The sequence below is a fragment of the Globicephala melas genome, chromosome 17 (assembly GCF_963455315.2).
Source record: "Globicephala melas chromosome 17, mGloMel1.2, whole genome shotgun sequence".
Classification (NCBI taxonomy): domain Eukaryota; kingdom Metazoa; phylum Chordata; class Mammalia; order Artiodactyla; family Delphinidae; genus Globicephala; species Globicephala melas.
In genome coordinates, this window is record NC_083330.1 from 77,131,616 (window position 1) to 77,147,305 (window position 15,690).

Here is a 15,690-nt window from a genome sequence, read left to right on the forward strand (position 1 = left end):
ATTTTCTCCCCCTCAATTTTGCCTACATATTCCAAGAATAGGACCTGGTAGTTAAAAACAAACAAACAAACAAGCAACCCTCCCCACATAAACACCTGGCACAAAATCCAAAACGTATCACTGAGTTTCATCCTGTCAATGCAGTTCATCACTTACGTATAATGGGATATTATCACTGAGTTTCATCCTGTCAATTCAGTTCATCACTTACGTATAATGGGATATTATCACTGAGTTTCATCCTGTCAATTCAGTTCATCACTTACGTATAATGTGATATTATCACTGAGTTTCATCCTGTCAATGCAGTTCATCACTTACGTAGAATGTGATATTTCTGGATAAACATTCAGGAACCCAGTATATTCACTCATTTTCAATTGACTTACCATCATTTTTGGTTTTATGTTACCCTTTACAGAAGTAATTATTAAAAATACTACACAGTACAGGGCTAAGAGGAGAATCTTGTGGTCACTAGGAAACTCTATCCCTGCTGAACTAAAACCCAATAGGTGTAGCGGTTTGACCTGTTATTCATCCACCCGGGGCAAGGGGCTCAGGCTATAGGGGCGGCTCTTTGCTTTTCACAAACGAAATTTCACTGGAACAGTCTTGCTCAGCCCTTTACGTGCTGTCTGTGGCTCTTTCACACCCTGATGGCAGAGCTGAGCAGTTGTGCCAAGAGACCATCTGGCCTGCAGAGCCTAAGATATTTACTATGTGGTCCTTTATAGAAAAAGTTTACTTCCCCTCTTACGTATAGAGCCTGTCAAAGCCCCACAGGATTTTAGGTGTACTACATCCATCATGTTTCTCTGAAATAACAGCCTTTCAAAAAGAGAACAAGGTTAGTTTGAACTGACTACTCCTGTGAAACTCTAAAGTTGATTTGTGTAATGGTGATTCCAAAGCCCTACAGAAATCACGATACAATAACTGTTCATAAAAATTTTAGAGAAGGAGAAGCCGTTTTAAAAATGTGCATTTTTGAAAATATATAATGCACTTTACCACAAAAGGTAAGGCGGACAGGCTGTTAGGTAATGATGGCTGATATATATTCTGTGTTTTCTTGGCCTAGATGCCCTGAAGAAAGAAGTCATCACCAGGCCTTGTCTTGTACTTAAGTCAAAGATCCAGGGACAGGACTAGGATTTGCTGCGACTTAACTGATGAACTCACAATATGACTCATCCATGACTTGTGACTTACTGGACTACTGGGTGGTAAATGTTTCTGAAATTCAATGTACATGTGATGAAGGGCACCAAGACTCATTCACACGACCAGTGGCTACTGAGTGCCTTCTATGAGTTAAGCCCTGTGCTGTCTCTGGGTCTGAGCGGTGAGCAGAAGAGAGACGTTCCTTGCCCCACTGGGGCTTAAAGTCTAGAGGGAGACAGAGACAAGAGTAACTTTTAAACAGTGTGTGCGTGTGCGTGCGCGTGTGTGCGCGTGTGTATGTATATATTTATTTGTTTGTTTGTTTGCTTTGGCTGCACCCGGTCTTAGTTGCAGCATGCGGGATCTTTGTTGTGGCATGCAGGATCTTTTTTTTTTCTTAGTGGCGGCATGAGGACTCCTAGTTGCGGCACGCATGTGGGATCTAGTTCCCGGATCAGGGATGGAACCCGGGTCCCCTGCACTGGGAGCGCAGAGTCTTACCCACTGGACCGCCAGGGAAATCCCTAGACAATGCATATTTAATTATGGACACTTAGAAAGGGAAAGAGCAGGGCCCTGTGACAAAGCCTCCTAAGGAGACACTATTAAAGTATGTGGTCAGAAGGGACAAGCCGAACGGAAGCAGGAAGACGACCCAGTTTGAGGGCAGGAGGGAAAGAGCCTGATGAGTGCAAACGGGCAGGACCAGATCCTGGCTCTCTGAGGGTCTGCACTCAGGAGAGAGGGCCCTTCACACACAGCTCTCCACAGCAGCCCCCTCGGGACAGGCAGGGTTTCCTCTCCCGCACTCATCCGTGGGCTCCATCCCGCAGGGACTGTGTCTGTCCCGCTCACCTCCAACTCCAGGGCCTGCTGGCATCTCTATATATCTGCCCAATGCCAGGGTGAAGGTGGCTATGGTGCAAGGTACCGGAGGACGAAGGGACAGGAAATCAATCTGCCTTTACATCCCAAACATGACAGCTGACCTGGGAAACTCTGTAGACACGTGCCTCTACAAATACAGGTACTAATTGCATGGCAGGGTAATAAATGTAGTTGTCTCATTAAAAGTCAAAACATTATTTTTCTTACATCTTCAGAGACAGTTTGAATTTCACAGAAAGTCAAATGGAGTTCCACAGACATTTCTAGAAACTTACAGGCTTCTTGAAGGAATTTCTCTCTCACGCTGTCCGAAGTACAGTTTTTACATGTTTTAATTGCAACCGCCAAAGCTGGATTCTCCTGTGACGGGGACACATGCAACAAGAGGGTCTCTATGTTAATCAATGGGCATGTTGAGGACAGGCTGTTTATTCTGCAACTCTGGATTCTGGATCAGACAGAACGAGAATTGTACAATCTCAAGAGTGAGAGGAACAGTTAAAATCCTTTGTAGAAAAACCCCAGAAAACAGACGTGCATGTAAAACGCTGCAGGCGATTCGTCTGTTCCACAGACATTTCCTCTCAGTAGTGCCGGGCACTCCTGTAGGGGCTTAAGGCTGCACCAGTGAACAAGGGCCGGTGACCCCTGTGCTACTCCAGCTGACATCCCAGAGGAGGATACAGACAAACACGGTGAACGAGACATCCATCGTGGACTGGAGCGGGTTAGAAGGTAACCTCCCCGAGAGGAGAGGGGAAGAGAGGGGATGAGAACAAAGAACTGCTGGAGGGGAGGGGATGCTGGCCAGGGGTGGAGAGAGGGGTCAGACCCTGTGGCTTCTACCCTAAGTGAGAGGCCCCCCGAAAGGGGAGGTGAGGAAAGGCGCCACGGAGGCGGCGGGGGGGGGGGCAGGAAGACAGCGGGCTGGGCGTCGGGGAGGGTGAGTTCGGGTTTCTGGTGAGAGAAGGGGGAGATCAGAAGCCCAGCTCTGGACAAGACAGGCTTGAGATGTCGGTGGGACGGCAGCTTGCTGGCACAGAGGCCCATCTGTTAAACGTCTGAGTTTGGGGCCTTCTGAGAGTCACTAGCAACCCAGGACATCTCAATGCAACCACTCTGCTCTGAATGACTTAGTCTGTCCTCTGTAACTACACAGCAAACTTCCAGGACCAGCACCATGAATTCTACCTCTATGTGCGTAAGGCTGATTGGTATACCTGAGAAATGACACAAAATGCCCATTTTACAGGAGATCTGAATAACAACAGAAACTTCTGTAAGACCGTAAGTCATCATCAATCCTGTCAATTCAACTCAAATATTGAACATGGTGCTTTATTAAGACAGTAAAGAAACGCAAGGAAAATACTGCTCTCTAAAAATGCATAGTTTCGAGTGGGTGCTAAGCCTGAGATTCCACAGGCCGCATGTCTACAAAGGGGTGTACGTGAGCAGACCAGGTGTCTCGGCCATCAGTCCATGGACTAGGCCCGGTGACTAGTGGCCCAAGGCTGCAGAGGCCTGGGGGGTGCCGAGCTGTCAGAGCGGCTGGTCACAGAGACCTGATGCTGGAGAAGATGTCAGTCCACAGCACGCAAGACCAGAACTGAGCACAGGGTTTTCTAAAAGCCTTTAAAAGGGGGCAGATGCGAACACATCTCAGTAACTGCTCACGACACAATTTTCATTACCTTCTTTAAAACACAAGCAGAGTTTAGGGGGACAGAGCAGTTCTTCAATGTTGAATGAAAATGCCACCCTGGTGTCCACGAGGCCGAGGTGAGGGGCAGGTGATGAGGCTCTGAGTTAGTAACAGCTAGCAGACACTCAAAAGATCTTAACAAGTGAGTCTAGAGGAGGACTGCTCTGGGATGAATTAAGAGAAAATAGATTTAAAGCATGGTTTTTAAGACTAGGATAATAATGATGCGAGCGTGCGCAGATGACCAGCGATGCTCAAATTATAAAAATGAACCTGATAACCGGGCCTAAGAAAAAAAGAAAAGTGTGTGCTGGGAGCCTTCAGATACGCCTCGTGCCCATGACTCTGAGAATCAGGGCTGCCCTGCCGCCCCGTGCGCCGCCCCTGCACCCGGCCCAGTCCCCCTCTGCTCGCTTCTCCTCGTCGTCCTCCTTCCCCGCTCAGCTCCACCTGGGGTCCCTGCACTGGAGCTCCGCCCTGTCTGGCACACTCCCCACGGGGAGCTCAGGGACTGCCCCTCCTTGTTCACGTGTCAGCGTCTCACGGGAAGAGGGCCCTGACCTCCCCAAGCCCAGGCTTTGTTTTTCTCGGAGCACAGATTCCCCACTTGATACTCAGTGTGTTTGCTTCTGCCGGTCCCCTCGTGCCTCAGATAGAATTTAAGGGCTGTGCGAGCAGGAACCCTGACTGTTTTGTTCATGACAACGTCCCCACCGCCGAGCTGCCACTTGGGGGACGACTGACAAATAACTGCTAAAAGAATTCACTGAATCTCAAATAACGTAACCAGTGCTGGGTTCTTGCCCATGAAATCTATGCTGAGTTACATTTGACCAATTATTAAGAATCCCTGATAAAATGTTATTACATCTTACAGAACACTAAAGAGCATAAACTGGAAAAAGGATTTTTAACGGAAACCTAGAGGAATGAATTGGCTATAAAATGAGATTCCCACATGAAAAACAAAATAAACAAGCATTCACATACGATGTGTATCAGAAAGACATTCAACAAAAAAGGTTAGCACTGATATTTTCCTGGAGGCTGGGATTCACTCAACAAATACTTAGTAAACACTATGGATATTGAAAAAAATTTTTCTCTTGTATTTTTACAACTAAAATGAATTACTTATAAGTGACTGAAATAAAGTCTATCAGCCCTGCTGTTAGCTGTGTGATCCTGGTAAGTCCCTGTACTCCAGGAACTTCAGAATGCTTGCTTGTTAAGAATTCTAGAGATGTAAGGAAGCTCAGAGACCACTGGGTTCAAGTCCAATACTTTAGATCAAGAAGCCTCACCTCCCTTACATCTCACAGTCAGGTAGATCCAGCTCTAAGATTTAGGTCTTCTGATCAAATTTAGATCCAGGGCTCTTTCTAATGCATTTTGCCTCAAGAGCAGAGTTAAGAGAATTAAGAAGATAAACAATACAGATAGAGTAAAAAAAACAAAAAAAACAAAAAAAACAAAAAAACCCCCAAAAAACTGGAAAAAGAGATAATGGATAAAAATATATAATAAATGATACAGTTTTATATAAGTATAAGGGTAAAAACTTTCAAAACTGAACTTTAAAAAACAGAATCTCTAACAACAATTATCTATTTTCCTCGAAGGAAAGACTTTTACAGTCCTCCGGTTATAAAAGTAATGATCAGTGTATCCCTAGCGCATGTGTAAAGGATGTGGAAAACTGACAGATAAGGAGACACAGGGGGAAAAATTGCCATTTGCAGTTTCCATATCGGGGGTCACAAAAGGTCAATCATCTGTGCTATTATATCCCTACTAAAGCCATCTCTGTTCACTGTCATTGTTCTAGTTAAAAATAGTTTCTTGAACATGTATGTACTGTTATTTTAAACTGTCATTGAAAAATTACTGATCTAATAAAAAAAGACATACAACAGCAAGCGTTGGTCGGGGTGTGGAGAAATGGGCAACCTCACACATTGCTCTAGGAACTGAAACTGGGGCAGCTTCTTTGGAAAAAAGCTTAGCAGGTCGGCAGAAAGTTAAACAGTGGCTAGATGACCCAGCAATTCCACTCCTAGACACACATACTCAAGAGAACCGAAAACTATGTTCACACAAAAACTTGTACACGAGTGTTCATAGCAGCATTGTGCATAACAGCCAAAAAGTGGTAATAACCCAAATGACCATCAACTGATGACTGGCAAAACAAAAAGTAGTCTATCCATACAATGGGATGTTATTTGGCCATAAAAAGAAATGAAGTACTGACACAGGCTACCACGTGGATGAACCTGACAACATTATGCTAATGGAAAGAAACCAATCATACAAGGCCACACACTGTATGATTTCACTTATATGAAATGTCCAGAACAGGCAACTCGAGAAAGAGAAAGAGAAAGCAAACTGGATTGGCAAGGGCTGGGGAGAGGGTGGAATGGGAAGCGACTGCTAACAGGTATGGGGCTTCTTTTGTCTTTTCTTTCTTTTAAACTGAAGTATAGTTGATTTATAATAGTATATCAGTTTAAGGTTACAACATAGTGATTCAAAATTTTTATAGATTATATTCCATTTAAAGTTATTATAAAAAAGGTTATCATACAATATTGACTATGTTCCCTGTGCTGTACAATATACTCTTGTTGCTTATTTATTCTATACATAGTAGCTTGCACCTCTTAAGCCCGTACCTATCGTGCCCCTCCCCCCATCCACTTTCCGCACTGGTAACCACTAGTTTGTTCTCTATGTCTCTGAGTCTGTTTCTGTTTTGTTACATTGGTTCATTTATTTTTTAGATTCCACATATAAGTGATAACATAACAGTATTTGTCTTTCTCTGTTTGACTCATTTCACTAAGCATAATACCCTCCAGGTCCATCCATGGTGTTGCAAATGGCAAAGTTTCATTCTTTATTACGGCTGGATAATATTCCATTGTATACATATACATACCACAACTTTTTTTTTTTTTTTAACATGTTTATTGGGGTATAATTGCTTTACAATGGTGTGTTAGTTTCTACCACATCTTCGTTATCCATTCATCTGTTGATGGACACTTAGGATGCTTCCATGTCTTGGCTATTGTAAATAATACTACTATGAACACTGGGGTACGTGTATCTTTTCAAATTAGTGTTTTTGTTTTCTTTGGATACATACCCGGGAGTGGAACTTGCTGGATCATATGGTAGTTCTATTTTTACTTTTTTGAAGAACCTCCATACTGTTCTCCACAGTGGCTGCACCAATTTACATTCCTACCATCAGTGTACAAGGCTTCCCTCTTCTCCACATCCTCGCCAAGGTATGGGGTTTCTTTTGAGGTAAAGAAAATGTTCCAAAATTGACTGTGGTGATGGCCGTACAACCCTGTGAATATACTAAAGAACCACTGAACTGCGCACTTCAACAGAGTGAATTTCACAGTATGTGAACTATATCTCAATGAGATGATTCTTAAACAAATCATTAAAAAAAATTCACTGATCTCTTTGGGAGGGCAACTTGGGGCAAATTCATGTTCTTTTCTTGAGAATGCAGGTAATTGGGAATGCTGGCTAACTGCTGTTGACTTTGCATCTGTTTGTTATCTATTTGTCAACTGCACCCAAGGGAACAATCATCTGTGGAATCCATTACTGATGACAGAGGCTGGATGAAAGACTAAAACGAGGAGAAGACCCAGCTCTCAGGAGCTAATTTTGCCAGTTTTATAGCAAGTGAGTCGACATGCGTGATAAGCTTTATGAAGGACAACTGCAAACACCCTGAAGAACTAAGGACCCGTGAAGACGAACAGGAGCAGCCTACACGTAAGCAGGAGCGGCTCGGCTGCTGTCTGACAGGACTCACCGGGCTCGTGTAAGCGCCTTGGTGCACGTCTCCGAACTGGCCCTCTCCGATGCACCGTCCCAGTTCTATTCTTTCTCTCTGAATCTCATAGTCCCTGGCTGCAAAACATGATCCACACACCAGAAGATACTTCAGTGCAACATCCCCAGTGTAGAAAACACTGGGCACACCTCATTTCATCATCATCCATGAGTAAAAACTTCATCGGTGGCACATCATTCTATGAAAATGCTTTAAACAGAGTGGAATTCTCTTAAACAGTATTTTTAAAGGAATTTATGTACCTGTTACAGCACTGCTTGAATTACCAAAATGAGGAGTTTTATACAAGGTAGATTTTTTTTGTAGTTTTGAATGTCTGATTTAGCTGATTATCTATTTGATGGTTTTCTAAATAATTGCTCCAAGTTTATGTATGTTTAATTAATATGAGCTATTAGTTCAGGTATTAATATATGAAGGCTAAAAAACAGTTATTTAAAGCAATTATTTTACAAGTAACTAAAGTCTGTAAATATGGAGGGAACAAAAAATTGTCTCATGAGTAGCTTTACAAGTTTAAGAGTTTTCCACTTTATTATAATCCTATCTATATTATTCACGGAGCTAAAAGAGTTTAAAGAGGGAGCTTCTAAAACCTGATTTCAAAATCAGATGACTTGGCATCAAAGCTGAACGTATCACATAATAAATAACAAGTATTTTATATTTTTGAGAGCACGCGCCTCAAATTAATGTATTAAATTGTTACGATTCATACAAAACCAATTATTTAGCAGGCTGTTGAGACACATGGAAAGAAAATACCCACTAGGAACCTAGTGGATGATTCTAACCCAATTAACTGCTTGGTATTTTGATTTCTTCTAATTTGTCAAATTATAAATCATACAGAAAATTCAACCCAAATTTTAGAAGGTTATTTTCCTCTTTAAAATCACTTTAGCTAGTAGTTCCATTGATTTAACAGCATGAGTAAACCAATGAAAAAATTTTTAAATAAAAGTTAACTGAAAACTGAAACATCCCGTTATCATTCCATCGGTTGCAATTGCAAGCAAATGCAGTTATTTTAAAGGAATCCTGTTACCTTCATCTATTCCATAGCTTTCTGTATTGCAATTAAGAGAGAAAAAAATTGAAGACCTTGCTTAGAAATAACTAATAGCAATTAGGTTAACAACAACAAACTCGGAGAGTACGTTCCAATATTTACTTTCTTAAATATTTTGACTATCAACACGGGTCAAAAAAGAGGACCAAACACCAAACGCAAGTAACATCCTCAAGTTAACTCAGTGTGATACACAATGCTTTACGTTTCTATCCCATAAATTCCTACATGATAACCGTATTTGTGGAGTTTGGATAAAAGTTAGCCATGTTGGACATTTACCACTCAACTATGAAAATATACGAATAAAAATGTGGATACTCTGCAGGAATGTACAAATGGCTAACTGGCTAACCAAAACTTTAAACCTAAATTTAAACATTTTTCCAAATTGCTACTGCAAGTCAAAGTAAACACATTTAAGTTTTTCAGCTCTTGCCTCTGTTTCAAATCACTAACCTGGGAGCTCTTGAAAGGAGAGGTCCACCCAGGATAATGTTTGCCTGACAGGGCTGGGCTGTTTCTCTTTATTTTGGTAACTCTCCTCAGTGTATATGGTAAATCTATTGAGAACCACTTTTAAAATATTTACACAACAGGGTAAAGCACCTGAAACATTTATTTTCCAAATACATGGAGCTCTACTGAAACCAGGACATCAGATGTTGAATTATCAGGCCTCTGAGGCTGTAAGGTGGACTCTTAATTGGGCCTCTTTAAGAGGTAGGGTTAACTTTTTTTTTTAACCTGAGTGAAATTCCAAGGTTGTCTCCAACTCAAGAGCTGTGACTATATACACCCCACCACAAGGGCTGGGGCTCCCAGACTCTCTTCACCAGCAAGCCGCACAGCGGAGAGAAGCAGAGGGTGACACTGCTAGGCTGCTGTGGGGGGTGGTCAGTGAAGAGCCCTTCTCTCCCCACACCTCCAACTCGGAGCTGGACGGACTGGACGCGGGCTGCTCTTTGTAATTGCTTAGTCAAGGGCAATAAAAAAATGAAAGTTCAAAGGGGAAATGCAATTCATTAAATGTGTGTATTCAAAGAGCTGTATGTATGTGTGAGTATACATATTTAACTTCAAATACTAATTTCCTACAGAGAGGGAATGCTCTAATCATTAAAGGTTATATTATCATAGAGCCAGAAAACAAGATTACAAAAACCCCATAAGTGAACTGACTTATTATAGATATTTGAGTTTCAGGCTTCTGACCTGGCAGTGGGCACATACAATACAGAATTCTAAAGGCTGAAAAGAATATTTCTGTTACTAACTCAATAAGGTCTTAAAAGTAGTTCTAAAAGGACAATAAATACCTAAACCGTTTAAACACGAGATATTTAAAAGTCTACTCACTCGAGGGCATGGTGTAGGTATCTTCCTCGTCGATAATCTCAGCATAGTCATCTGTTTCTGTAGGAAAGGAAACAGAGGTGAAATATTCAACCCCCTGGCCTTTAATATAACTCGAAAAGGCAAAATGATCTGCCTAAACCCCCTACCATGCTGACATTATTCTTAAAACACTATTACTCCATTTTTGCTCACACATGAGTCATTTATGGAAATAAAAGTGACACCATGGTCCAACATGTCATAATACACAGACCTGTTCCTCAGAGAGCAAAGAGACTAACAGAGAAAGCCCTTGTGGAAAACAGAAAGACATGAAACAACTGTTTGCTCGATTCAAACCCACCAAGCGGTACTGACTGCCAAGCTCCCCCTCAACTACACCAAATACACGTTTAAAACCACACCGCTGTCTACCAGGATTTCTCCAAACAAGACCGGTACCTCCAGAACACAACTTAGATTTCATTCATAGTTAGACTCCACAGCACAGTCTGGATGTTCTCCTTTCGAAAACAAAACGGCAGGCTGACTTTTGAGGAGATTAACTGGGCTAACTTACTTCATTTGTTCAGAGTGAAAGCAACCCAGGAATTTCTCTCCTGTAACTTTTCACTCAGATATTTAAACAGTATGCATTAATGTCAAAAGGGTAAAAGATGTGCCAAAGAGAATAAAATCAGAACAAACAGCACATTGAAACGAGTTCTTTTCAGACGTAATGTCAAGGAGTTCCAATGTTTCCACTAATTCCTTTCAGTAATGCAGCAACTTAAAGACCCACCACCACATTAGTGGGGGGAAAACCCCTTTTGTAGAAAACACCCACTCACTTGGATAACAATTACACTGAAAAATCACTCAGCTCTTGTCTGTCTTCCTCTTTCTGGAAAGAGGAAAACCTTTAGTAGCTCTATGCACAAGGGTTTAGGCTGATGGGCCAGGAAAGGAGGGGCAGTACTTCCTGAATTATCATCTGAAGAGAGATCGTTTTCAAAATTTAACCCCAGAGAAACTAAAAGCTAAAGAACTAAAAGTTCTTTCTTCTGTGCTGCCATTATTACTCCATTCAGATATTAAAATTATAGAAACCAAAGAAAATAGAGACTACATATAGTCTACGGTCTCTAGATATCAACTGTTCTACATACTGCTACGGTAACGACTGAGACCCAATCTAAAAGCAACTGGAAGAATTCATTTCTTGCTTTCTTCTCTTTATTTTTTTGCGGTACGCGGGCCTCTCACTGTTGTGGCCTCTCCCGTTGCGCAGCGCAGGCTCCGGACGCGCAGGCTCAGCGGCCATGGCTCACGGGCCCAGCCCCTCCGCGGCGTGTGGGATCCTCCCAGACCGGGGCACGAACCCGTGTCCCCTGCATCGGCAGGCGGACTCTCAACCACTGCGCCACCAGGGAAGCCCTCTTCTTCTTTTTTTAAAAAATTTATTTATTTAGTTTTGGCTGCGTTGGGTCTTCGCTGCTGCGCACGGGCTTTCTCTAGCCGCGGCGAGCGGGGGCTACTCTTCATTGCGGTGCACGGGCTTCTCACTGCAGTGGCTTCTCTTGTTGCGGAGCATGGGCTCTACGTGCGCGGGCTTCAGCAGTTGTGGCCTGCAGGCTCTAGAGCACAGGCTCAGTAGTTGTGGCGCACAGGCTTAGTTGCTCTGCGGCATGTGGGATCTTCCTGGACCACAGCTCGAACCCGTGTCCCCTGCATTGGCAGGTGGATTCTCAACCACTGAGCCACCAGGGAAGCCCAAGAATTCATTTCTTAATTCGTAATCATCATTAAAAGTGATTAAAGTAAAAACAAATTCGACTGGCAGAATGTAAAGTCAATAAATCGGTTCTCCTTTAGAGATTTAGCAAATGTTACCTATTTGTGAGTCCTGTATGCCAGGTGGATAATTTATATTATTCTTACATGTTTATAGGTAATACTACTTTGAGGATTAAAGAAAAAAATTATTTAATCTACCCCAAACCTTACATTCTTTATTCCTAAATTTCTCCCTCCTATCCTGTTCCCAGTGACTACCAGGAAGAGTGAGTGATGGTTCCTAGGCCGGGAGCCTTGCTTTTGTGTAAGGTGAGATGCAATTTGGGGATGGAGGTGGTGTTAAGGCAGAGGCAAGGAAAGGGCTAAGCGGGGGAATGTGCCGGGGCTAAGGCCCCACAGACGGACACTCAGCCACTCACTCTGTCTGCAGTCGGACAAGCTCCCCTCACGCCCCTCCCTCAGAGCACATGCAACTAAGGCTCAATTTCCTGCAACCACAGACCCACCATTGCTGCCCCCTTTCACACAAAGCACACACCCGTAGAGGCCAAACACATTAGCTGACCCTGAGGGGCCGGATTCTGGCAGTGAAACTGCCCAGATCTCTTGCCTCTGCCGCCCTGCTACCAGATTTGCTCCGGAATCTTCAACACCCCCTGCACTTGGCTCTCAGCTCTACTAAGGAGATATCGGGGATCCATCGACTCTGCGGGCACCAAAGTTTCCCAAGGCTGTTGGGGTCACTGACCGCCTGTCCCTCCGTCTCTGTGGGTAATGGTATCTGCCACCTGAGTGTCACCTGTTCAGAGACCCATCCTCACCCCCATCACTCTCGATCACGTTGCCTGACATGTTTTGCTCAGGGCCCATCACTACCAACCCTCTGGCGGTCCTCTGGTTCCTCGTCAACCGTGTACCCCCATCCAGAGCAGAGCCCCCAGGGCAGTGGGCCCTGCTGTATGTACCTTGTTTACTGCTGTGTTCTCAGCTTCCAACCCAGGGCCGGCCGGCCCGGGAGGCACCCAGTAAGCACTTCCTGAACGAAAGGGAGGAGTGCCCTTCAACAGTGCAGGAGGGGACGGCGCTCCCCGTGACCCAGAGGCGAGGAAGCCAGGCCAGCCACAGCTGCATGTCTGGGCGCTGCTCCACCCCAGGAGCCGCTGAACCTGTCTGCGCTTCAGCTGTGCCCTCACGTGCCCAGTGCGAGCACGGCTACCTGGTGGGGCCGTCTTGAGGATTACAGAGATGCACGTGAAGTTGTGGTGCAGCCCTGCACAGCACAGGTGACAAACAGGTGGGAGGCTCCTTGGTTCCCTCCTTCTGAGGCCTCTGGAAGGAGCCTTCCTGGTGGGACTGTAAGCGCTTCCCAGACGGCCTCTTCTTATAAAACTCTCAGCAGGGATACCGACTCTGAACCGGCTTCAAGGAGTAAGAATAAAATGGCTCATGTGTCAGAGGCTAACACACAAAAGTGACGTGGGAAAAACCAAGTTGCATGCACTTGCATTAATTCACACAATCACAAGAGAAAGCCTGCAGTTTTTTTCTTTAGTGCTGTGTGAATTCTACAAAAAAACTTTGGGGATTATCCAAGCTTCCTGGGCATTACTCATGACGACACGTGGGTGTGGCTATGGGTACCGTGACGTCACGTGAACTTTTGCTGCTGTGTTCTCCTTGAGTTGGTTCTTATGCAGAAAGGTCAACACTGTTGAAGGCACGTGGACCTACAAAGGTTTTACCGTAACCTTCTATATAGGGCTTTCCAAGTGGGGATACTCGGCATATTTCTCTAAGAATTCTTGATACTCATTTGGTTCTATCTTCCCTTTTTCCTTCCTGGTTTTTAGGATTATGGGATAGTATGACACTGAGATGAAAGGTACTTTTACATACTCAAGGGCCCCTGAAAAACTGGAGTCCACCCTGAAACCACCTGGCCCCCAAAATAATGACATAAAAGAAGGAAAATATAAAGGAAAAGGAAACAGGTTCAAAGATCTCGTCACAAATACAGGAAAGCAGCTCTGCACTCTCCACTTGACCAGGACGACAGCTAACGGAGCACTCGCCCTAACGCCAGACACCGTCACAAACAACTACACATATCGTCATTTAATCCTCAGGGGCATTGTACATGGTGGTACTGTTATCATCATCCCCGTTTCCCAGGCAGGAAGCTGGGGGACCCAGAGGCACCCTGAGTTTCTCACAGTCCCCAGCCACTCAGCGCTCCAGCAGAGCTCCTGGGCCGCCGTGTTCTGGGCTTCGTTCTTTACTATCTCCCAATACGTTTCTGGGGACTTTTATTTGTGAGACCAGATACCTGATGCTTCGAAACCTCGGAGTGTTCCCCTAAGGATGTTCTGGGACTTCACCCCCAACATGGGCATCCCTGGAAGGCTTAACTGGGTCTGTGCACTTGGGAGACAATTCTAGGACCATGAGTCAAATATTTCAAAGTAAACATTTTGAAAAATGGACAGAACTTCTGAAACCTTGGATAACACTGTAATTTGAAAGGTTTGGTATCACAATACGTGGTAAAATAAAAATGAGGGGAAGACACGTTAAAAGGGCAGAAACCGACAGCTCAGAAATTAGGAGAGAAAGGTACAAAGTTCTCCTTTTAAAACAAAGGAAAAGAGGCCTAGTGAAGTCACTACTGAAACCAGTGACACACGCCTGTCACGCTCCGTCACGCAAAGAGCCTGAAGCCTCCGGAGTCACCGTGAAGGGGTCAGTTTCGAGCTGGAGAGGGACAGAGCAGTGGACGCTCGGCTGTAAACAAAAGGAAGTGCACCGGAGCCTGCAGGACCACAAAGCTCTCAGGAGCCAACCCCTCCCCGCGGGGAAGAGGGGGGCCAGGTGATTCCCTCTCCACCTCCTCCACCTGCCCTTCGGGGCCTGACACCAAGTGCTCTGACGACAGCCTCTGGTCGGCGCCCTGCTGCCCTCAGGAGGCCTGATGAGGCACCACCCCCAGGGCAACACATGCACAGTCACGGGATTGCTCAGCAATTCAGTGGGACCAAGCAACAGCACAGCTTCTCACCACACCTGCACACGTGACCCTGCCGTGAGCCCTGGAGGTGGCGACCAGCTTGTGGGGGCCAGGGGCAGGAGGGCTTTCAGGAAGCCAGGAAGGGCTCCGCTGTGCTCTGTGACCTGCACCGGGGTCGGTCAGCTTTTTCTGCAAAAGGTCTGACAGTACGTATCTTAGACTTCACGGCTCACAAAGTCTCCACTGCAACCACTTAACTCTGCTGTTGAGATTGCAGGGGTGGGCAGACACGTCATGAGTGAACGTGTCACTATGTTCCAGCAAAACTTTACTGATGGACACAGAAATTTGAATTTCACATAGTTTTGATGCCAGGTACTATTCTTTGATTGTACCCCCAACCATTAAGAACTGTAATAACGGTTCTTAGTTCCAGGAGCAATACAAAAACAGAGGTGAGCCGTATTTGGCCCACAGGCCTTAGTTTGTGGAAGTCTCAGCTTATTCACCTGTAAAATGGGGATAATACTACTCACCCTAATTCAAATGTGGGGAAAAGGCACGATGTTTTCTTTAGATAAATAATGTGCTAATAACCACTCGTTAATACACGTTTGTTGACATTTTTATGCTTTCACAGTAGTCCGCACGACAAACATCAAGGCCTGTTACAGATGAAGACTCCAGAGATGAAGTGCTTTGCTCAAGGTCACCCAACTGGCCAGCTGGTGACGGGACGGGGCGAGGCTGGAGCCTGGGACCTGACCACTCACCCAGCAGCCCTGGACTGGTCACCCGTGTCCTCACCCTCACGACAGCGAGGAGAACAC

At 44.7% G+C, this 15,690-nt stretch overlaps 1 protein-coding gene across 22 annotated transcripts in view; it reads right to left on the reverse strand.

Annotated features, from left to right (window-relative positions):
* The window catches only part of PTK2 (protein tyrosine kinase 2), a 254,311-nt gene that overhangs the window by 60,726 nt on the left and 177,895 nt on the right, over positions 1-15,690 (reverse strand). For 16 of the 22 annotated variants that reach the window (XM_060287148.2, XM_060287149.2, XM_060287147.2 and 13 more), the window contains 4 exons: positions 10,081-10,137; positions 8,698-8,718; positions 7,608-7,705; positions 2,331-2,415 (listed from right to left, as the gene is read on the reverse strand). In XM_060287148.2, the coding sequence (XP_060143131.1) occupies positions 2,331-2,415; positions 7,608-7,705; positions 8,698-8,718; positions 10,081-10,137 (261 nt within the window). The remainder of the gene's footprint in view (positions 1-2,330; positions 2,416-7,607; positions 7,706-8,697; positions 8,719-10,080; positions 10,138-15,690) is intronic. The other 6 variants (XM_060287154.2, XM_060287142.1, XM_060287155.1 and 3 more) reach the window with 1 other exon arrangement.